The sequence below is a fragment of the Parasteatoda tepidariorum genome, chromosome 9, assembly GCF_043381705.1.
Source record: "Parasteatoda tepidariorum isolate YZ-2023 chromosome 9, CAS_Ptep_4.0, whole genome shotgun sequence".
Classification (NCBI taxonomy): Eukaryota; Metazoa; Arthropoda; class Arachnida; order Araneae; family Theridiidae; genus Parasteatoda; species Parasteatoda tepidariorum.
This window is the reverse complement of record NC_092212.1, coordinates 87766312-87792042: the sequence shown is the minus strand read 5'-3', so window position 1 is coordinate 87792042 and position 25731 is coordinate 87766312. Positions and strand designations below refer to the sequence as shown.

Sequence of the window (25731 nt, the reverse complement as noted above, 5' to 3'; positions counted from 1 at the left end):
TACGATTGTTTCATACATAAAACTGTCATTTCTGGCCGAGTAGGAAATTTATATGTTAATATTAAAGGGAGTTACTCTGTGAGTCATGTACGTAGCTCCGGAGTTGAAATGTTTCCGTTTTTTAGCTATTATTCGCTCTTATCCAAAAGAAGAATAGTTTTTTTTATGTATAGATGACTTTATTCATGTTGAAATGTCGAATAATATTTTTTTAAAAAATAAAATAAAATAAATAGAAAAAAATTAAAAATTTACCAGTGACCAGTTCCGAACCCCTGATCACCGAGTCTGCAAACTTCTTTTCCCGTGGCTCAAACAACCACACAACGGTCCACACGTTGCTTCCTCGAATATATAGCTTAAAGAACTTTATTCCGGTTAATTAACAAAATCTATTTCGGCTCATTATGTGCCCCCTAATTAGTCTATAAAAGTTCCCTTCGGTACGATTGTTTGGTATATAAGACTCTTATTTCCGGCCAAGTTTGAAATTTATAAGTTAATATTAAAGGGAGTTACTCGGTGAGTGGCGTGCGTAGCTCCGAAGTCGAAATTATTCCGTTTTTTAGCTATTATTCGCTCTCTCCCAAAAGAAGAATAGTTATTTTTATGTATAGATGACTTTACTTATGTCAAAATGTCGAAAAATAATTTAAAAAAAAATAAAATAAAATAATTAGAAATAAAATTTAAAATTAACCGGCGACCAGGACCGAACACCTGACCACCGGGTCTTCAAACTTCTTTACCCGTGGCTCTAACAAGCCCACCACGGCTCACACTTTGCTTCCTCGAATATATAGCTTAAAGAACTTTATTCAGGTTAATTAACAAAATCCATTTTGGCTCATTATGTGCCCCCTAATTAGTCTATAAAAGTTCCCTTCGGTACGATTGTTTGGTATATAAGACTCTAATTTCCGGCCAAGTTTGAAATTTATAAGTTAATATTAAAGGGAGTTACTCGGTGAGTGGCGTGCGTAGCTCCGGAGTCGAAATTATTCCGTTTTATTAGCTATTATTCGCTCTCTCCCAAAAGAAGAATAGTTATTTTTATGTATAGATGACTTTATTCATGTCGAAAAATAATTTTTAAAAAAATAAAATAAAATAATTAGAAAAAAATTTAAAATTAACCGGCGACCAGGACCGAACCCCTGACCACCGGGTCTACAAACTTCTTTACCCGTGGCTCTAACAGGCACACCACGGCTCACACGTTGCTTCCTCGAATATATAGCTTAAAGAACTTTATTCCTGTTAATTAACAAAATCTATTTTGGCTCATTATGTGCCCCCTAATTAGTTTATAAAAATTCCCTCCAGTACGATTGTTTGGTATATAAAACTCTAATTTCTGTAAACTTAATTACTCTAATTCTGTAAACTCTAATTTATTTTAGTCCAATTTTTGAACTAAAAATATTATCCGATCTAACAAATCAGTCTGTTTAAAGCCCATCCTTGGAACCGATAACAGCACATGTTAATACGTGAAAACTGAAACTAGTTCGAAAGTTATTAAGAGTTCCGTTTTTTATTTTCTTCTAATCATTAGTTATTTTCTTTTTTTTTACTTCTATACAGGTTTAATGAGTTTTAAAGAAGTTCTTATTAATGCCAAAGATTTTGGAATTTTGAACAGGTAATTGATCACTTAGCAGTTTGAAAAGTAATCAAATTTCGGAAGAGAGAAATTATTTATATTTTCAGCTAATTTACATTATGGTATAAATGCTCTTCTTTAAAATTTCCAGTAACAGCAAAAATGCAGTATGGGACGAGGTGGCTCATCGAACAGAGCCCTCCAATGAGGTGAACCGGATTCGAATCCCAACGAAGGCTGGTCGATACGAATTCCGCACCCGGCTCACACCGACCACAGTGCTGACGTAAATTATATTCAGTGGTAGACGGATCATGGGTTAGAATCCCCTTGACGTGGAAGGTTTTTGCGTGTTCTTCCCCTCCATGTAACGCAATTGCTGGTTAGTTTCATCAGGAAGTCCTCCACGAAGGCAAATTTCGCTCGATACTTGATCCAGGAGTTCCCTTGTCTTCTGGATTGGGTTCAAAATGACAAGGCTATGGAGTTGTAAATCCAAAAATTAGGTAGGCTAATCAACAAAATTTATATATAAAATACAATACATTGGTGGTGACTTTGTTATTTGAGAAATAACTCACTAGACATTATCGACAAAGAAATTTTTTTCCCTTAAACGCATAATTCGAAATTTTTACAGAATGGATTATTTTAATTTGTTTCTTACTTCTGTTATAAAGAGTTACACTATATACATTCACATGCGTTCTTTTATAGGTTATTATGCAATAATGAAAAAGAAAACACCAAAAATTCACGTAAATTTAAAATTTATTAAAATTGTTATTATGGCAGTGTAATATTGAAGGAAAGATATCACGCTGATGTTCGTAGCACGATGTATTCTGATACTGTAACGTTCTATAATCTTTCTTTTGTCCACCGAACATTATTGTTCCTTTCAGTCTTGAACTCCTTGCAGCATCGTTCATTTAAGTAGAGGATCTAATTTTGGATGATACCAGAATATCACATGTTGGTCAGATCGAGGGAAGAGTTTTCGTATATCTGCAAAATTGAATGATATTACTAAACAATATGACAAAAAGTAACCCAGTTTAATGCATCATTTTTCGATGCGTTGGTTGTATTCTAAACACTGTTGAACCATTTTGTTGTAAAGTTCATACAGTCTCTGGTCAAGTTATTCGACCCACTATAAGATTCTATGTAAAATCTTAATGTTGGAACGATCACGAACAACCATCATCCCATAGTAGGGAATTCGGACTGATTTATGATGGTCCAAGATAAAAAAAACCTAAATTTTTTTGATGGTTTATTCCTGAGAACCAACAAGAATTCTCATTAAACCATCATGGAAATGTAAAACAGTTGGAACCATCATGAATCGGTTCGAATTCCATGATAGTCAAATTTCTTTTGATGGTTAACCGTCATAGTATTAAAGTCACATTTTCCATCATGGAATGATGGAAGTTTGCTGGCATATAAAAAATCATCAACACGTAATGGAAATTGTTGGATCATGGTGACCATCAAAGGATGTTGGACCATCATGAATAACACTGAAACCAGCATAAACCATCAAAATTTTTTGATGAGACCATCCAGAATATTGACCTGGGTAGTCACACCAATTTTAAAAAAAATAGTTGCAGTTAACTACATTTGTAACAAAACAAAAATAATGTAATTTTTTCCGACTATTGCAATTCGTGTATTATATTTTATTTTATTTTAGTTCCTCCATATATTACATATAAAATAAGGAAAAATGTGTAACAAAAATTACATATAAGGTAAAAATTGAGTTTAAATAGGTTACCTCCACTGTATAGCTCCCTCATATTCAGTGTGTAAGTGTCGGTGCCTGCCTCTGGCTTAACGTAGAGATGCCAGAAGAGTCCCTGTTCGGCATCATTTGGAACTCCTGACACTGAATAGACGTCGAAACCTTCATCGTCCAATGAAAATCTAGAATTAAAAAAAAAATTTTTTATTATTTCTGTTTGGAATTTATTTTTTTATTGAAAAAGTAAGTTATAAATGAGGTCTTTCCCGTTTCCGTCAACAGATTTACATTCTTATGCAGAAAGAGTCCCGGATAGCAAAATAAGGTTTATTTTCAATCAGCAAAAACCTTTTAATGCAAACCTAAATAGGTTTGTTATGCGGTTTACGTGTAAACCTTCTCACATTAAAACGAGATCTGTGACAATTTGTTCTATTCTACGCACACTACCCTAATCCAAAAACTTGGAAAACATCCTTCTATGTAAAAACCTTAAATCGAGGTTGACTTAGGGTATTTCCATCGTGAATAAATCCTAGAATTAAGCTAGTCTTAAGGTAAAAATAATCTTAAATTTGGGTAATTATAAGGTTTCTTTTCGCAACGTCGGATATGCTCAGCTAAAATCCACCTTGTCATGAAATTTTGATGGACAATGCAGCCATTTTAATGGATAATGATGGATGATGCCAATCACTAGTGTGATCAAATGATGAACCTAAGTGACCATTTCACCTAAGTGGCAACATTTTTTAAGAAAGCTTTAAAAAAATAGTTTGTAATCCATTTAGGATGTAAGGTTTGAAACTGCAATATTTTTTCTTTATTGAAGAAAGGTTTTTAGTACAAACATTTTCGTGATTATAAAAAGAAAACTCCGACACTAGGTTGCTGTAAGGTTATATGCTTTCTGGGAGTGGCTTATTTTAAAGCAATTTTTACGTTTCCCTAAAATATGTCGATAGAAATTAGGCGAATGTGAATAATGTCCGATGTCTCAATCAGACATTACCGATAGCAATCACATTGCCTCTTTAATGAACAGTGCGGGGAAAAAAAGGACCACCCTGAATAACTGGTGATCTAATGATCAGATCTTCATGTTCTAGGACTCAATGGTTCTAGGAGGCGATCTCAAATATGCTAATTAATTAGTCCAGACGATATTTTAAGTAACGAAATCAGATACAGAAATGAACTTTATCTGAATAAACATAAATTTCTTTCAACGGATTAGTAGTTCTGACTCCCAAAACTTCGGGGGTAGCCGCAGTGTGGAAAATAAGGTCCCCACTGTTTGGTCAGGAGAGCGATCCGAAGTTTGAGCCCCTTAATGTTATTTTTTTTTTTTATTTTATTTCGCCATATTTCGATAACTTTTTAGGCGAATTGAAAAATTTTTGCACACAATAATAAAATTCGTTTATCCAAAGATAATTCCGTGAAAAAAAACCTTTAGTAAATATTTATTATTTTTTAATTATTTTATATAATAATATTAGTTGAAAAAAAATTGGATTGTAAGGTATACAACTTTTTACATAATTTTAAAGTATGTAATTTTACATGGCAAAATACAAAATCTATGCGAAACCGGTTGAATAGATACTGAGAAGTCAAATTTTAAAGAAGTCGTATATTTAAAATTTTAATTCTCAGGATTTTAAAAACCATTATTTCTTCGTTACATCGGCAAAGATCAGCGAATATTGATTCGATATTTCATTATTCGATTGATAGCGATATTTCAGTGAATATGGATTGTGAATAATGTGTAATTTTTCCATAACTTTTGGCAATGCGGAAATCATTTGAAACTTTTATCGAAAAAAACTGAGTGTCAATTTTTAAGAAAATATCCATATTTTGAAAAATATTTGCACAAATTCTTTTTTTCTAACATACATATATATACATAAGGACGAACACTTTTAGAATTTTTCACAATTTCTATAGAAAAAAAAACCAATATATAAAGATATATTTGTAGAAAAATTTAATTAAAAAAAACGCTTTTCTGAACCAGAATATGCTTGTTTAAACTTTTGTAAATATTAAAGAAAAAAGGCTTTCAATAGGTGNATACATAAGGACGAACACTTTTAGAATTTTTCACAATTTCTATAGAAAAAAAAACCAATATATAAAGATATATTTGTAGAAAAATTTAATTAAAAAAAAGCGCTTTTCTGAATCAGAATATGCTTATTTAAGAGCATATCGCTGGTTTAAAGTTAAAACGACACTTTTGCACTCACTTTGCACTCACTTCTCATGTTATTTGAATGAGAAGTGAGTGTAGAAGTGTCGTTTTAACTTTGAACCAGCGATATATATTCTATATTACAAAACGAAGAACACTTTGAAAATTTTCCACAAAATTTTGCGAGTGAAAAATCATCGGAAACTTGCTTTTTATTAAAAAGTGAGTGCCAATTTTTCAGAAAATACCCATTACGTCAAGAATTATTTGCAGAAAAGTTTCAGAAAAAGCTTTTTACCTCGAAGCATATGATAATTTTAGAGCTCGCGTATCAGTTATATAAGAAGGGATATTTTGAGAATTTTTCATAATATTTTGCAAGGGGGAATCGCTTGAAACTTTATACTAGTGCGTGTCAGGTGTTAGAAAAACTCCTATAGATGTTGAGAAATATTTGTAGAACATTAAAAAAAAACTTTTTTTGGTTAAAAACCTTCTACTTCTAGAGCTTAAGCGTTACTTCGGTACTGAAAAGAAGAAGAGAATCATTTGGAATTTTTCAATGTGGCAGTCATTGGAATTTTGTGATGCAATAAGAACTGAGCATTGGTACTATAAGTATGAAGCCTCACCTAAAAAAATGAAATAATCTGGATACAGGTTAATCGCCAAAAAGCCAGCGAGAATCTATATATATATTTCTCTTACACGGCACCAAAAAAAGCCTCATTACAACTCCCCGAATGGCAACGTTAGAAAATCGACCAATGATTGCTGCTAAAAATGTCACATGGCAAATCTAGATGAGGTGGCTCAACATATAGCGCTTTTAAAAACGGAAACTGAAATAACCAGAGAGAGCATCAGCATGTTGTTCAATTCAGCTGCTGCAATTTCATACTATTAAGCTAGGCAGAAGTGAGTAATCTTTGTCGATAGATCTCTATTTTAGTATTTTGTCGAAAGCGCTTTTTTTGACGAACTTATGTAGACAAAACCAGTTTTTAGTCATGGACAACTTAATCTTGGCCTCTCTAGGGTTAGATCATTTGACAGTCTAACAATGATAGCTCCAAGTCCGGACATTTATAATTGTGTGTTCTTAATCTTTAATAGTAATTATTTTTTTGCTATTATTTTTTTGCTAAGCCCTTAATTTTTCTCAGTATTTGTTCGCATTTAGTATTTACTGCAAATTAATGTTTAGTCTCTGCAAGTTTTTCTTTTGTATGTCAAACTTCTAAGACTTATACTTACGTTTTTAACAAAGTTGTGAATCGTTTATGGTTATTAATTTTTAAAAACATAACGTTTATGCAGGTTTTTCCATTGCAATTCACTTATTTCAATTTTTAATAGACTTAATTATAACCAAAATTTTAACATATTTGAAGAGATATCAGTTTTAGAAATTTTATCTTAAGATTTTATACTATAGCACATTTCTAATAGGTTTAACGAATTACATGTCATTTATTTGAATTCAAATTTATTTTAATGACTTAGTATTTTCTAAAAAGATGTATTTTTTTTTTAAAAAAAAAGTTGTTATATGGATTTGAATGATTGTTTTGAATATTTAGAATTTTGTGCATTTGCAATGTACCTAAGTAAGTAGCGAGCGAAGCGAGCTTGGTTTGCGAAGCAAATCATATAAGATTGCGTAGCAGTTTTCGGGGGTTGGAGATCGTTAGCGAGCAGGCGGCGCAGCCCACTAGTTTAATATAACCGTGTAACTGAAACCTTTTTGCTATTAAAGAACCACAGCAGCTTAAGGAAAATAGATAAAAGTTGTCATCGCCTTATTACGATAACGGGTTACCCATTGATCAAATTCTGAATAGACTCCATTAAACATTTCAAATCACGGTTTGCAAAAACTGTCTCCATGGATGTTTGTCGTCGGATTGGTTTTCAAATCCTGCCTTACGCACGTGTTTCAAGACGTCACACAATACTTTTCCTTCTTCACCATTCTTACTTATATTGAAATCACCGGTAAAGCCAGTCATTATACGTTAATAATAAAAAGAATATAAAAAATATTTTAAATTATTATTATGTAAATACATTAAAAATGCCTGCTAGTGAAAATAAGAATAAAAACAGCAGCGGTCGCCATAGCAACGCAGGCAGTGACGACGCATGCGCACTGTTTACTATTACTCTTGAACTCAGATGAAAAGTGTTTGGACGCCATCAAATCCAAAACAAGACCCATTTCGCCAATGGGTAATAATAAAATATGTAAAATATGAAGTCTCACCTGAAGTTTTCGTCTTGGTATTCGGCCACCCTCATCATTTCCAAAAAGCTGATTCCCTGAGGTACTAGAACTTTCAAAGAATGAGAACTGACCAAAGACGAGCCAAAATAAATAGAGTAATGTATGTACTGCTTTGATCCCACAAATTCCAACATCTCAGATGGGCTCACCTCTGTAAACATACGTTTTAAAAATAATCAATCACTAAAATTAAATACATATATCAGTGTGTGAAAGATAATAGGCATTCTTCACAAGTCATTTTAAAGAGTCATTATTAACCTTTTTCTTTTTTTAGTAATATCAGCGTATCTATAATTTTTTATATCTTTAAAAAAAATGTCATAGTGGTGGTAAAATACCAATTAAATTGACATTAAAAATAATTCTTTTATTAACAAGTTTATGAACACTTAATAACTCATCAAGATACCTAGTTGCCAAAAACATTTTAAATTCAATTATCAAGACAATAAGCTATAAATTCATAATTTTTTTTTTTTTGTAAAAACTTATTTTAAATGATTTATGATCGATCATTTAAGACAGTGTTTCCCAAAGTGTGGTACGCGTACCCCCAGGGGTACGGGAACAGTTCAGAGGGGGCACGCGTTTTTATGCGAAATATCTTGCAACAAACGAAAAAAAAAAATTTATTTAAAAAACTTCAAACAAATTTTATGTAAAAACAAAGCTAGCAATGAAAATTTACGATTACGTATTTTTCTATTGGCTATTTTTTGCTGAGTTAACAATTAATAGTTAGTGGTGTTAAAAGCCAGTTGTAATTCTTAACTTTTGTGCAATGCGCTACGAAAAATTTTAAAAAGGGTACGCAAAAGTCATAAGTTTGGGAAACACTGATTTAAGAGAAGCAATTTTCCTCTCTTTCATTCATTCTTTTTCAATTCCTAACTATTAGTTCACGCTCTCCCTATTATCTTGTTCAAATTTTCAATCATTCATAAAATACTTTTTTATTCATTCACTCAACTTCAAATACATTTTTTTAAACTTGGATAACACTTGATGTTATTCAAATATTAATTCATTAATAAGTTTAATTAATTAAATTTATAGTTTTACATGAAAGAAAAAAAATAGTAATCATTTAATAAAAAGTAACAGAAATAAAATTTTTCTTAGCTGACCTTAGTAAGAATTGACGTTAATTTTTTTTATTTTATGTTAACTTGTTTTTATAGTATATTAGAATTTTAATGTTTATACTTTTAGTTGATAAAGGCGATCTGATCATCTGCAGAAACATATGATTCTATGTAAAACAATAATTAGTAATCAATATTTTAAAGGTTTAATAATTTGAAAATGACCAAGATTTAACCAAGGAACCATCTATTAATCCATTTGGTACAAATCTAGATTGTATTAATCGTAACTAAATCTAACGTTGTATCAATTCGGCGCAAGCTAAGTACGATTAGTATAAACAAGTATTATAAAAAAAAAAATTTAAAGTCAATTACTACTTACGTAGGACTACTTACTTAGATAAATTTTATTTTAGTTACTTTTTATTAAATAATTATAATTTTTTCTCTAACATAAAACAGTCTCGCAGTGGACTGATCGTTAAGACACGGTTCCCAGCAGATTACCGATGTCAAGCAACACTGGCTGCGGTCAGTGTGCGGGTCAAAGTGCTCGACTTTGCGCGCAGGTCGTCGGGCTACCGAAGCGGGGGTGCCATCCCCTCCGCAGAGGATCAAAATTGCGATGGCATGTCTTCGGATCATCGTCAGGGATGTTTCACAGACCGTCACCAATAGCCCATTGTGCAGCTCTAGTGCGACGTAAATGAACAACAACAACAACAACTAACATAAAACTAAAATGAATTCATTAAATTTAATGAGTGAATTAATATTTGAAAAAACTGTATTTACATCAAGTGTCATCTACTAAAACTTTAAAAATATGTATTTGAACTTGCATGGACGAATAAAAAAGTTTTTTATGAACAATTCTTCAGTGAACTTATCTGACACAGCGAATATAAAATAATTAAATATTTAAATGTGAGCAATAAATTATTTTTTTGTTCAAATAAAGCTATAAGTTAGACATTATCACTGATGTATCTATAAAATATGTGAAAAACGGAATCGCGTATAGTAAAATTTAAAACAATGACTAACCCATCAGAAAAATCAAATTTCAAAAATATATTTCTTTATTTTTCTAAAGGCTAATTAACGTATACCAAATATGTATATTAAATTTTGTTACATAAGATGTAACGTTTTAAAGTTGAAGGAAATTGGAAAAAATGATCATTCTCAGCAGGATTCGCATGTAGCTCTATTGGTGGGTAAAATTGAAATCAAGGGATGCAAACCAAGGAGGCAAAAACAAACCTAATTTCTTAACAATTTAAAAAAGAAAAGTGAAGGGAATATTTTTTCTTAAAAAATCGTAAAAATATAATGATTTTTTACATAAACACAAATTTTAGAAATCTCGAAATTTTTTGCCATAGTAAAATAAATAAACCCATGACTATGTGCCCATTACGTTTAACTGAATATAAATATGAATTGTTTATCTGCAATTGCTTAGAGATTTCTTTTAGAGAAAAATGATTGATAAATACAATTAATTGAAAGTAACAATTATTACCACGTGTTGCGTTAAATGAGGCACACCTTATGTTTCTCAAATGTAATAAACTTCGTCCATTCAGCACAGGCAATACATAATAGGTCGCCAAAAAATCACCAAATGAGCCATCCTCTCTCTGCTGTTCCTTCAAAAACTGAAGAGTCTTTTGCGCCTCCCACTGGATTGAAGCGTTGACAGACATAAGTGCCTGAAACAATAATATCCCATTTACAAGCCGGATCTGTCTCCGGGAAGGTTTATTTCCAGTGAATTACAATACTGGTTTTTTTTAAAATTTTTTTATACGAATTGTGGCTAATAAATGGTAAGATTGAGACTTCGATAGAAGTTTCAATCCTGCATGGCAAACGCGGCATAGTAAACATGGCAAACACGGACGAGCAATAGCTGTAATGGGTGAAGCTTTCAGTTTTCCATGTGAGACTCCGTGTCTGCAAAGTATTTTATTTTATTTCGTTTTATTTTATACCCGTTGTTGAACAGTCGACCCAATTATTTTGGGTTTACGACTACTAATGTTCAATTTCGTAATCTTGTAATTTTGAACCCAATCCAGAAGACAAGAGAACTCCTGGATCAAGTATTGGGAGAAATTTGCTTTCGTGGAGGACTTTTTGATGGAACTAACCCGCATTTGCGTTATATGGAGAGGAAAACCTCTCTGGTCTGTGCAAACCGGGTGCGGAATTCGTATCGACTGGGGTTCGAACCCCGTTCGTCTCATTGGAAGGCGAACGCTCTATCCTCCGAACCATCGCGGCACAAAAAGCATATAGTAATAAACATTCATATACGCAAATTGGAGAGTGGATTAAGCGTTTCTAAGTACAACATTGTAGTGTTCGATCATCCGCATTATTCACCTGATCTGGCAATATGTGACTTTTCTATCCAAAATTCGTATGGAGAGTTTCAGGCATAGAGGAAGGTAATATATTGCAAGTGGAAAAAAAATGAATGAATCCCAACTATTATATTTTGGTGTAACAGTTTCTTTTTTTTTTAGCCACACCTCGCATATTATAAATCATGCAATAAATTTCATAAAAATTGTTCAAATGTATGGATGTATTGATTAAAATACTTTTCTCAATTAAAAATAACTAAAACTGTATCATATGCTAACAATTATTTTTAAAATGTTTTCATTATTTTAATTTAATATTAAGTCAAAAATAATGTTTAGAACTAATGTTACGTGATATGCATTTTTGTTTTATAAATATGCTTCGATGGCTAAAAAAATTAACTTTTATGTAACAGTATAAAAATATTTTTTTATTATTAAAACTTTAAATGTAAATCTATGAATTATTTGTGAATAAAAAACTTAAATATACCTAAGTAAATGAAAGAATATTCTATTCTACTCCTCAGAAAGACTAGATAAATTGATTTAATTTATTCCAAAATCGAAACTTGAAAAGATATCAATTTTTTCATCATAAAACATTTTATTTCTGTAATCTAATCGTACACTTCTAAAACTAAAAGGCTATTATAAAAAGAAATGCAAAGCTCACAAAATAAATAAATAAAAAAAGACTACTCAGAATAACTTTTGGTTTAATCATCGGATCTCCGCATTCTGAGACTCAATATTGATGTCACCAAAAATATGCTAATTAATTAGCGTAGACTGTAATTTCAGCCATGAAATCTGGAAAAAAACGCACTTTCCTTAAATAAACATGCCTTTTATGATTCCCAAAATATTGCGAGTAATCGCAATATGGGAAATATGGTCCAAATACTTTGGTCAGGAAAGTAGGCCAAGATTCGGAACCCTTAATGTGAATTTTACTTTTTGCGTATTTTGCCATACCTCGAGAACTTTTTAAGCGAACTGAAAATTCTTTGTATGCAATTATAAAATTCGTTTATCTCAAGATAATTCCATGCAAAAAATAACTTTTAATAAATATTTATTATTTATTTAATAATAGTCGAAAAAAATTGAATTGTAAAGTTTTCAATTTATTCTTATAAAAGAATGAAATTTTTTCATAATAAAATGAAAATTTAAGGAGGGACAGCGGTCGAATAGTTTTCGAGAATTCGATACAAGATGTATTTTTAAAACTCGATTACTTAAGAAATATTCGACTAAGTTATAAAATATACAAAATTTGAGGAAAAAATTTGAATTGTAAGGTATACGTCTTTTTAAAGAATGAAATTTCACATGGCAAAATATAACATTTGACCGAAAGCGGTCGAATAGTTCTCGAGAATTCGAATTTTATACAAGACGTACTTTTAAAATTCGATTTCTCAGAACTATTCGACTGAATTCGCTCAAAATTCGTGTTTTGCTAAGTGATTGAAAAATTTTATACCTTGCTGCTTTAAAGTGATAGGATGAATTGTATACCTTAGTTTAAAATTTTTCGACTCTCAATAGATAAAATAATAATAGTTTACTAAAAGTTTTTTTTGTATGGAACTGTCTATAGATAAATAGATTTTATCATTTTGTGCAAAAAATTTCGCTTCACTTAAGTGATATAGTGAAATACGCAAAAGGTAAAATTAAAAATAAGAGGTACAAGTTTTGAACCATCCTCCTCTCCAAACTATCAGGACCATATTTTCTAGATTGCAACTACTCCTTATATTTTGGAAGTCAGAAATGCAAACCCGACGAGGCCTTTTGTAGCTACAAACCATGCAAGCCAACAATTTTAAATTCAGCGACTAAAATGAGTTTATTTTGTTCTTGATCGTATTTCTAACCTCTTGCAATTTATTAACTGAATTTATTTAGTTTTTGTATTTTAACAGAGGTGGCATTTTTATTCCTTTACTTATATTTATTTTTAAAATATCGATTATCTTTTTCCTAACAAAACAAATGAAAGACATGTTTTTTAAAAAATATCAACCAATCATTATGAAAAACCAGGGTTAATATCCTCAAACCTAATAGTCTTCAACCTTCTTTTAGGTTATATCTGACACTGTAAAAAATTTTCATATTTTTAAAACCACCCATCTCGCTAAAGCTCGTAAGATTTTGATAATGTTTTTTCACACTTAAATAGCATTCGTGTTAATAATATTTACATCATTTTTGACAAAGATTCGAGAAATTGGATGGTGGTCATATATCCAATCTAAGTACTGACCTGTGCGGTCAATGCTGTACTGTAAACGCTACCAAAGCTTCCATCTTCAAACATTCTCTGCTGTATATCAGAGACTGCATTGTAGAGAGTCTCGTGCAATGACATACGGTAAGCTGGATCTTCTAAAGTATTCTGGTGCACATGACATGTGAATGCTTGAATGGCGAGGCTTTGCATATCTACCAGAATGGAGAAAATGTTAAGCACTTCTTTTGTATTGATGTGAGCTTATGTATCTTATTAAGCATAAGTGTTTTATGCCAAACATATTGTTATGTTGCTCTAATTATATGTTAATTATGTATCTACAATGCAAAGACTGCATTGTAGAGTGTTTCGCTGAATGAAATTCGCTAAGCTGGATCTTCTAAAAAGTGTTCTGGTGCACATAACCACATATTGCTTGAATGGCAAGGCTTTCCGTATCCAGTAGAATGATCTAGTCAATTATTTTTCTACTGTATTAAATGAATAATTTATGTTATACTTTAAGCTATTATTTCAATGTTAAATTAATTATGCTATTTTTTCATTAATTGCAATTAAAAATAACGCAGAAAAAGTCACGCAAGTTAATTTTTCTCTCATGCCTATTCCCATGAAGATATTACAGAACAAAGACATCGGAGCAATTGAATTACAATTCAAATCCTTTTGCATTTTTCTAAGGATTTTAGAAAATTTAAAGAATTGTATAAAGATGACTGAAAAGCATACGTTTTAAGTAGGAAGTAACTACGCTGCTCAGAGAAAGGAAAAGTTTCCTTTACAAATATCATAGACTACAAATGTCATTTTGAACTTTATTGTGTATTGCAGGATGTAGATTACTGGAATCATATGTAACCTTCCAATGACATGTATACCGTGCAGCGGTCAAAAATTTATATACAGAGACTACATCTAAAGAGACTACTATATACAGAGATTAATAATAGAATACAGAGATCATTTTGAACTTTGTTGTGAATTGCAGGATGTATATTGCAGAAATGCAACCTTCCAAGGAAGTGTATACTGTACAGCGGTCGAGCATTTGAACCACTTAATGTTATAATTATATTTTTTGTGTACCTCGTCATATCTTGAGAATTTTTTAATGTGTATATACATTTAAAAAATGCAAAATAATTTTTAAAAACGTTACATGATCATGATAAAGTAACTAGGTTCTGACAGAGAACTCTTTTCTTGATTAAATTAGCCACCATAAAATGCTCGAGAGATTTTTCGGTTCAATATCAGAGGGTGGAAAAGGAAGCTTGAAATTGAGAATATAGCTGAGTTGCACATGACAGTGCAAGAATCTCACCCAGCCCAGCTCAGTTTATGCACATGCGGACCCGAAAGTATTTCCTCAAATACGTAAAATGATTGGCGATTTCTTACACTACAGATCGACGGTACGCCGAAATACTTTGTGTTTGAAAGAATTGTAAAGAAACGTTGAATAGAACTATGTCAAAATTACGCTTTTGCATAATGCTTGCCGAAAATCGACGTGGTAACGAACAAAAAAATCTAATTTTCGAAAAAGGAAAATTAAGCACTTTTTAAAAACATTCCATAAAAAAGCACCTTTAAGGACTTATTAAAAACGAAAATCGAAAATAAGCACCTTTAATCACTTTTTAAAAACGTTACACACCATGGTAGCATTGTTTTCTATGAAGATAATCATACCTTTAGCCATTTCATCAGCGTGTCTCTTCGTCAACATCTGTTTGATTAAATTTTGTACTTCTGCGGTAGATAGGGAACTGTTGGACAAACACAGGGTCAGATAAACGTAAGGATTGACGAAGTACTGTCGCCTACTGAAGTTTTCCCTCATTTTAGTTCTCAACACTTCTATCAAGTCCATTCCGTGAAAATCTCGCGGATTCTCGCAGACAGCCAGTAAGGCGTTGATCATCTTGGCCAGCTTATTGATGTTGAATTCTCCGGAGTGACTCCTGAAAACAAGATGGAAAACGTTCACATTTCCAAATTTTAATGAAGCAATAATTCTGTAATGTTTATTGATAAACTACTTTTAAGACCTTCTTTTAATGCTTGGTATTGAACTATTATATTCTTTGTTAGCTTAACGTTTCCCGGTGGGCATCTGTGAACGTATGTCACCAAGGCTGGCAACATGCCACAGATACCTGTTCATAGGGTTGATCCCCATGTCAAAATTCTTGATGGTCCGATCAAAACATTTTGATGGTACATGGTGGTTTCAGTGCGATTCATGATGGTCCAACATGACCATCGTGAATCACCCTCATCCAATATGCGTTCATGGTTTTTGATATGCCAACACACTTCCATCATTCCATGATGGAAAATTAAGCTTGAATACTATGATGGTTAACCATCAAGAGAATCTTGATCCTCATCGATCAACAATCCATGATAATCCGTGATGGTCCATGGCGGTTCCTCCTATACACTTCCATGATGGATTAATGAAAATTCTTGTTGTTTCTCAGGAATATACCTTAAAAGCAATTTTTTTTAAATGTTGGACCATCATAAATCACACAGAATTCCTACATTGGAATGATGGTTGTTCATGATCATTCCAACATTTGATTTTTAAAATACTATGATGGAAATTCGTGATAGTCCATAAGGGTACAACAATGCATTTCCATGATGGTTTAATAATAATTATTATTACTTATGATGGTTACCATCATCCAACATTTCCATCATGCGTTCATGATTCTTGATATGCCAACAAACGTCCATCATTTCATGATGGAAAATGCTACTTTAGAACTAAGCAACATAGTAACCAACATAATAGCTACTTCAACCATCAAAGAGAAGTTTGATTCTCATGAACCAACAATCCATGATGATCCGTGATGGTTCATGATGGTTCCAACTGTACATTTCCTTAATGGTTTAAATGGATATTTTTGTTTGTTCTCAGGAATATACCATCAAAACAAATTGTTTCTTTTTTGTTGGACCATCATAAATCAGTCCGAATTCCTACAATAGGATGATGGCTGTTTTTGATTGTTCCAACATTTGCTTTCTAAGATACTATGAAGGAAATTATTATCTTAATATATTTATATATCTATATTTACCATATCTCATACCTTAAAGTTTCAGGGAGGTGACAATTTCTTCATAGCAGCACTAATGAAAACGCACGATGATAACATCTTTGAAGGAGTTGTAAGGTATGTAATTTTCTATCTGGGATTATCGTGAGACATTTTTATGCTTCAACATTTTAGTCAGAATCACAATAAAAGCCGACTCTTAGTTAATTAGTAATTATAATGAAATAACATGTTTAGCAAAAATTTAATGGATTTAACGAAATCAGCTTCATAATGTGCAGAACTATCAGAACACAAAGAGTTATTGAAATTTAAAAAAAAATATTTTTTACAGATTTGACAAATATTTTAATGATTAATTAATTACAGCTAGCATTGAATATCTATTTTTAAAATATGGAAATGTTAAGGCCTTCAAAATGTTCTTAAACATGTTCTTCCATTAAACTCCTCAATTATTTGACATATCGATTAAAAAAAATTCAGTGATAGATAGCGTTAAAATGACGAAATACATAAAATATTTAATTTATATGGGCTATTCAGATTTTTAAGTCACAAAAATGTTTTAAAATTAGAAGAAAAAAAAATGCTTTCTCTTATTTTTGGTTTTAATTTTATATTTAAAAATTTTTTCTGGAGGGGGCTCTTTACTCGGACAACGATTAACACTGCAGTTTTTTAAGTAATCGTATAATTAGTTCGTAAAAGAATAGCAAATAATGGAATAACCTTAACAGGAAAGCATCTTCTTGCAATAAATCCGTACCAAGCTGCACCATAAACCTTCGTTTCATCAACTCGTAGTCGCCATTTCCAAATGGAAACCCGTTGTTCGTCAAAGCGAGAGCTATCAGGGCCCTTCCAGTGTCTTTTCCCCAATCGCCACTGGAATGACGCTGTTTCAGAAGCCACGCCACTCCCCCTTTCAAGAATCGAGCATTCTCCTTGCTGAAAAAGGACGCGTAGTCTTTGGCAAAGTAAAAAGGCTTATTCGCCGCTTTCTGTTTCTCGAAAGGTCTCAGGTTCATGTCCCACATGGAGTATTCTCTCGAATAAGGACCATTGTAATACTTGTATCTGGATTCCATCCTTAGACGATGATGGTGACGCTGACGATGGGAAAGGATTGGCAACGGCCGTTCGTTCGATGGTGAAGGAATGATATTGACGAAGAGGGGAGGACGCTTTCCTAGAGTTTTGTGATGAGGATACGTGTCTGTTGATCTCGAGACATTGCTGTGTCGTGCTGGGGTATATGAAGACGTGGTGGGAAATGGTGCAGACGATTTCGTTGATGAGGGTAATACTTCGTCGTGCTTCTTGGCATGGAACGTGCTAACAGATGGGGATGTCCCAAAATCATAAATGGTAACTGGAGTTGATTTTTCAGGATGATCGCGCTTGGGGAACAGGAGCTCTTCGCTTGACTCAGACGATTCACTGGATGAAGACTTCTCATCTTCATCTTCTTCTTTTATGCTGACGTCGATGATGTCATCACCCTCATTGTCATCGATGTCTATTTCATTCGAACCAGATGCTTCGATAGGGTCGGGGGTCGTAACAAGAACCTCACCTGTGGAAGACGTAGAAAAGTATATCAGATAAATTCAAATAAATGCTACGAATTTACTGTTCAGTATATCTATATCCCACCTAATATTTGATGCTAAATATGCTTAACTTTGAAACAAAATCTCAGAATTATCGCATGTTTCATAACGCACGTGCTTTGGTAATAGTCATAAGAATTTAAACACGTTTTTAAATACTGTAAAATGTTATATTATTAAAAAATATTCCTGAAATGAAATGGTTTTTAATAAGGCTAAACGCTTATAAAAATGATAAAACTATAACGTTATTATTAATGAAAATGATTATATATATAAAAAAAGTGAAACTACATCCTTATAAAGTGAAGAGCAATTATCAAAAACATAAAATTGGTTCTGCCATTTAAGTACTATTGATATGATGAAAAAGCCTATTTGAGGTATTATTTCACTTCATATATTCTGTTCCGAAAAAATACAAATAATAAACATTCTGATTATTGTCTACGCAAGGCGTTCAGTAATGGCTAGAGTTGATATTTATATTGCCCACAATGTTAATTAAATATGTTAAATGCAAAATATTTTTCACAATGTGGTCACATACGTATTTGTTAGGGTGGAAAAACCACTATCTAAATCTAAAAAATCACTGCAGATGAAAGCGGGGCTATCAAAATTATATTGATCAAGTTTAATTACTTGCATTAAAAACACTTTCAAGTTTCACAGGGCAATTAAATGGATTCCGCTTTCCTAATTAGTGTTTCGACGGATCAGCTGCATCGTCACTAAAATATTCATTTTCAACTCATAGTATGAATAATTTTTGTACTTCAATTTTGGCAAGGATACTTATATATATATATATATATATATTAAGGGTGATAATGACTTTACACCCAAGTAAATAGATGCACGGGAAAGTGTGAAATGTTTCTATACCAAATANTAGATAGATAGATAGATAGATAGATAGATAGATAGATAGATAGATTAAGGGTGATAATGACTTTACACCCAAGTAAATAGATGCACGGGAAAGTGTGAAATGTTTCTATACCAAATATAATCTATTTCGTATTCTTAAACTTTCACTTTTAAAAATTAAAGCCTATTTTTGCTTATGAGAATCGATTAAAAAGTGTAGATGATTTTTGATGCATATTACAAGCATTTTAATGCTAAATGAAATTTAAAAAAGAAATAGATTTCATTAAAACTTGAATGGATTGGATTTCAGGATTTTATTTATTAGATTTCATTTTATTAGATTTCATTTACTTTTTAACTGAATTTCAAAAACTTATTGATTTTTTTAAACTTTAATTTAAGAAACTTGAAATTTATTTTTCTAAAAAAGAATGGATATGAATACTCTTATTTTATTTTATAACCTTCGTTAAACAGCTGACTCAATCTTTTGGGTTTACAACCACTAATGTTTCAACTCCGTAGCCTTGTCATTTTGAACCCAATCCAGAAGACAAGGGAACTTCTGGTTCAAGTAGTAGGAGAAATTTGCCTTCGTGGAGTACTCCTTGAGGAAACTAACCCGCATTAGCGTTACATGGAGAGGAAGACCATGGAAACCTACCACGGCTAGCCTGACGACAAGGGGACTCTAAANCTGGTTCAAGTAGTAGGAGAAATTTGCCTTCGTGGAGTACTCCTTGAGGAAACTAACCCGCATTTGCGTTACATGGAGAGGAAGACCACGGGAACCTCCCACGGTTAGCCTGACGAAAAGAGGACTCTAAACCATGATTTGCCTACCACTGAGGATATTTTACGTCAGCACTGTGGTCGGTGAAAGCTGTATGCGGAATTCGTATCGAGCAGCCCTGGGATTCGAACCCGGTTCACCTCATTGGACGGCGAACGCTCTATACCCTGAGCCATCAAGGCTCGAATATGAATACTTGACAAAATTAATGTCATAATTTGATTTTTTCTTCCATGTATAAATTTGCAATGATACGAGTGAAAATACTTTTTAGCTGTCGACGTTATTTTTTACGCTTAGAATGAGAAGTAGCTTATGTCATGTTGAGAAATTATTTGTTATATCACAACAAAATGTTTCCTCTTAGCGATATGAAATGACGTATTTCTAGTGGTGTCACTGTATAAAATAATTCTTTTCTGGTGTGAACTAATTTTCTATATAAATATAAGCGGCACCGAATTAATAAAAAATGTGTTGAAATATTGTCACACAAATACTGTTGGACCCCGATTTAACTAATTCATAGAGTCCGAAAGTATCATTCGCTAAATAGAAGATAATTCGTAATATCGAAAATCGAAATAGAAAAAAAAAGACTTACCTTATGGAATATCCGCGAACATCTCTAATGAACAAATATACAAAATAAATAGAAATCTTTCACTTTTTATTCAAAAAATTTAAATACAGGAAATGATTGACCGCTGATTAATTTGAAATTTAAAAGTATTTCGTCAGTAAAATTTTTTTCGACCGCCGGAATAATTCGTTAGTTCAGGGTTCCATATTCGAGCCTTCATTTTAATCAGAGAGGAAGAAAAATTCGTTAAATCGCGAAACTCGGTACACAGGGGTTCGTTAAATCGGGGTCCGACAGTAAACGTGCTTAAAAAATGCTGAATTCTGATTTTATTTATTTTTAAATAGGAGAAAAAAAACTCTTCTTGATCTTATTAATAGTATTTTCTCTTAGACAGAAAAATTAATTATTGTTAATTGTTTTTAATAGTTACATATTTTAAATAATGCTACTTACAATTTTGCTCATCGTCACCACCTTCACAATCTTCATGACCATCGCATTTAGCATTCTTTGGAATACACACTCCTGATTTACACAAGAAATGAATTTCGGATGAGGAGCATTTATTTGGATCGTTATCCCCTACAAGTATTAAAATAAAAAGAATAATATTGGCAATATATTGTAAGATGGTTTGAAATAACACATTATGAATATAATAACAATGATAGAGTGACTTTCTTAATACTGTGACGTTAATAAAATATCATTGTGTATTTTGTTAGGTGAAAAATTGGGAATATTGTAAGATTGATTGAAATAACGCAATAAGTGAGTGTGTGTGAATGTAATAATAATGATAGTGTAACATTCTTAATACTCCAAAGTCAATAAAATACCATTGTGTATTTTGTAGGGTGATTTTACAAAATTTGACATTTTCAAATTACAAATTCTTAAAAGGGTTTTTAAAAAAAATCATACTTACTTTTCATAAGTCACTTAAGAGAAAAATATTGATGACTCTCTATTTATTAATGAAAGATAGTTGCTTTAAGGAAATGGGCTACTTCAATGAGGTCATTCATTACTAGAGAATTAGCATAAAAAGTTTATTCACCAGACAATAAGAATGGAAAATTTATTACTTTATACTCTTGGAGAAGCCGCAAGGAAAAAAAACCATTTGATATCATAAAACCGAGTATCAACGACTCGAAGGTCAGATTTCGAATTGTTGGTTTCCATAAACACACGCATGAAGAGAAAATAAAAGTTGCTTCTTGAGGATTTTGTGTTTACTGATTTATGTCTTTCGAAAGGAATAAATTCAATTGATTTATGAATAGGCGAAGATAATTATTGGAAACTCCAATGGGCTGGCTAGAGATTTTATTTCATGTTGAAACATGACTCGGAAGTATAACTGGAATTCTCATTCAAACTTAAATGCCATAAGCATTGAAATTTTGTGTTATTGTGAGGGAAAATTCAGTTGTGAAGAAATAAAGTTTGACAAAAATTTTCAGCTACGGTAAATTCTGGGATATTGAGAGTTTAGGCATTAATGATAAAATTCCGAATTCACCTTTAAAATAAGAAACTTAAAAACAATTTGAGCAAAATATACAGTCCGTCCGTGGCTAAACTATTGGACGCACTCTAAGATTTTATGTAAAATTTTAATTATCAGTATATGCTGTACAGCTTTATTGCTTTTATGCGACTGTTTACTCTTGTTTACATTCGTGTATTAATAGGTTAAATGAGACGGTATATTATATATTTGACTATATAAATAGAGCAGATAAATAGTTAAATCACCATTTAAAGTTAGATTAATAGTTAAATTACTATATGAATCAATAGCTGGATTAGTAATTAAATTACAATATAGATTAATAGTTAAATTACCATTTCTGACAATTTTGTCTTAAAAAAGGTTAATTAATTTAACATTGCATTTTAATAAAGATCTTTAATGTTTCATTATGTTTCATTATAATAATGTTATCTTTAATGTTTCATTATAAAAATATTTCATTATTTCTCATACACATAAATCTTAATCTTTATTCTCTCATAAAAATGACGTGTTACTTAGGTAACATGTCATTTTTATAAGACATGTTACCTTATTATGTCATTATTATACCTTATTATTATAATATCACTATTATTCGTTTGGATATTGTTAAGGATTTTGGGGTTACTATATATATATATCATATAATAAGTCAGAATATAGTAATATAAAGTGTTGCATCGAAGGAGTTCAAAATAAATTTCTACGTTTTCTATTCTACAAAACAAGTAGGCAATATCTTTATGATATGACGGTTTCTATGTTGTGAAAATATTTTTGATATTTATAAATTTTTATTTTTTTTAAAAAAAAAATACTTAATATTCAGATTTATTGCTCTGATATTTTAAATATATTTCACTTTTGAAATCTGCACAAATTATCTATAGTTTGTGAAAAAATAGCCGATATTTTGTGAAGAGAAACGATATTTTGTGGAGAGAAAAAAAAAATTAAAATACTTACACCAAGAGACCTTTTTACAGTATTTCTCATCACTTTCATCCGGGCAATTAGTTGTACCGTCACACCATTTTTCTTTTTTGACGCAGTCACCGCAGCAATCACAAGGAAAATCTTCTTTCACACATCCTTTAAAAAAATAAAAATCTTTTATTAGTTAAACAGAAAATTAGTCGCAAAAAAGTAACTTTAGAGGTCACTGATGATATCTAAAATGCAGCTAATATATATCTCGTTTGATTTGTCAGTGACCAAGGTTTGGCCCGAAAATGGATGTGCGCTAGGCAATATTATACTGGATAATTTTAAGGAAGTTTATAATTAATACGGTTGATACTTAATTATACAATTTTAATGAAGTTAGAGAGGAAAAAAAACATGAATTGCCTGTTTTGCGCTTATTTATAGCCACGGATTTGCCCGAAATGAATTTGCACATGGTAAAAATTGTATAAATTAACAAACAAGTCTTTAGTAATTTATTTATAATAGCATACTCAATGATTTTATAATAACATACTCAATAATAAAAAAAAACAAGCAAATACATAAAGTTATAAACTCGTTAAAAGTTTACTTTTTGCATTTGTTGGAGAAAAAAAACGCTGTCTTTTTGTCTAAAATTTTTCATACTATTTTGACACCAGGTAGAGATTAATTTTTTTAATGCGTATGGAATTAAAAGAAAGGGGGAAATGAGAAAATATGTATTTACGACGATTCAAGAGTGGACGGTAAATTTAACGATCATTTTAATACAGGACGTTCACCATAGAATATCCTTAACAAAGAACGATAGATTTTTAGTTGATATCCATATTTTTTACTACATCCTCATCGGAGATCGAACAAAGTAGGTAAATAAAAAACAAAACATTAAGAAACGCTCGCCGAATTGGCAAACAATCTTAATCATGACGGCAACAAATTTAGGTTCATGACTTTTAACAATATGGAAGAAAGGCAGTAAAACAATTTCCGTCTTGGGTTATTTAGCAGTATTTTTTTATATTCTGTGAGTACCTGATATCCCCATTCTAAAAAAAAGAGATCATTCGAAAGATTTAAATATGTAAACAATAAATAGCAGCAGTAAACAATTTTTTTTTTGCTTATCAAAGAAAGCGTTTAAGAGCTATTTTCAATAAACAGTGAATGAAAGGCGAATCTCAGAAGCATGAATGGAAGTTCCAAAATGGAAGAACGTTCTTCTCATTTAAGTGAAGAATAAAAATGATAAGGAAGGAAGTGGACGCCTTCAACAATTAAAAAACACTCCATCCTTCAACCATTTCAACGTCTGACGCCTCACTTTCTAATAAACATGCCTCAATCATTCTTCACTCACACATTCTGAAGGAAGGGAAAACTGGTTTCTTCAATTCTACTACAGACGACAAAGATCTCAATGATTATATAGTCAATAAATATCAATTTTTTTTTCTTCCATATAAAGCTATAATTAATTCATTTAATTTACTGAATGAATTAATATATGAAAAAAAAACTGTATTAACATCGAGTGTTAGCCACTGCAAGAATAAAAAAAAATGTATTTGAACTTAAATAGATGAATGAAATGTATTTTATGAAAGATTGAAAATTTTAACTATACATATAAATATATATAGGAAGGGTGTAAACTAATAGAAGGAATTGAAAAAAAAAGGGGGCGTGGTCTCAGATAACTATAAAAGTATAAATTGGGTGACGTGGAATCACATGTGCTACTACGTCATGTTTTTTACTGAATGTATGTGACACAGCGAACATAAAACAATTAAATTGTTAAATGTGCGTCATAAACTATTTTTTTTTTTTGGTTCAAATAGAGCTATGAGTTAGAAATGATCACTGATGTTATTTTTAAAATATGCTAAAAACTGCGTAGCTTATAATTAAATTTAAAACCCTTTAAAGCTTACCCCGTCAGAACATTCCATTTTGTTTTTCGCTCACCCCTATTTAATGAATGAATTAATATTCGTAAAAATTGTATTAACGTCAAATGCCATCCACTATAAGTTAAAAAAAAATGTATTTGAATTTGAGTTGATGAATACAAAAGTATTTTATTAACGATTGAAAATTTGAACAAGATAGAGGGAGAATGAGAACTAATAGTATGAACTGAATAAACAACAATCTAACACATTATATATAAAGATATTTTAACAATTTTTCGAATTTTTACACTAATTAATATTTTCGTAATTCGACTGAAATTAGTCAACGCTATTTTGCTTAGATGGTAGTTAATAATAAAAGTTATCGATACATTTTGTGATATTATCGCAGAGGAACATAAAAAAATATTGACAGGACTTGAAATGACACCCTATATTGCTAACACTATTTCATAAAATTTATCAACAATTTAACTAATTTCAATTTACTTCTAAAGAATTAAAATATACAGTTTTAAAAATGATTCTTTTAAGAATATTCAATACATATTCCATTCGTCAATTATCCAAAGTATTCGGCACGACAATGTAGGGGTACCCATCACCCCCAAGGCTATTGTGGACATCCCTCCAAAATAGTTTAACCTCCCATTCATATATTTAATAACCGTCGTTGAGTTTCTGACCCAATATTTTGGTTTATGACGACTACAAATGTTCAATTCCGTAAACTTGTAGTTTTGAACCCATTCCAGAAGACAAGGGAAATCCTGGATCAAGAACTAGGAGAGGACT

The 25731-nt window shown here is 31.4% G+C and overlaps 1 protein-coding gene across 2 annotated transcripts in view; it reads right to left on the bottom strand.

Moving 5' to 3' along the window:
• Positions 1 to 2359: 2359 nt before the first annotated feature.
• LOC107453134 (uncharacterized protein CG3556-like) overlaps positions 2360 to 25731 on the bottom strand; it is a 29902-nt gene continuing 6530 nt past the window's right edge. For both annotated transcript variants that reach the window (XM_043052860.2, XM_043052859.2), the window contains exons 2-10: positions 23033 to 23158; positions 20995 to 21123; positions 17403 to 18249; positions 15286 to 15557; positions 13603 to 13781; positions 10472 to 10661; positions 7832 to 8003; positions 3396 to 3544; positions 2360 to 2614 (exon numbers count right to left, since the gene is read on the bottom strand). In XM_043052860.2, coding sequence (XP_042908794.1) covers positions 2535 to 2614; positions 3396 to 3544; positions 7832 to 8003; positions 10472 to 10661; positions 13603 to 13781; positions 15286 to 15557; positions 17403 to 18249; positions 20995 to 21123; positions 23033 to 23158 — 2144 coding nt within the window. In that variant the 3' untranslated portion in view covers positions 2360 to 2534. The remainder of the gene's footprint in view (positions 2615 to 3395; positions 3545 to 7831; positions 8004 to 10471; positions 10662 to 13602; positions 13782 to 15285; positions 15558 to 17402; positions 18250 to 20994; positions 21124 to 23032; positions 23159 to 25731) is intronic.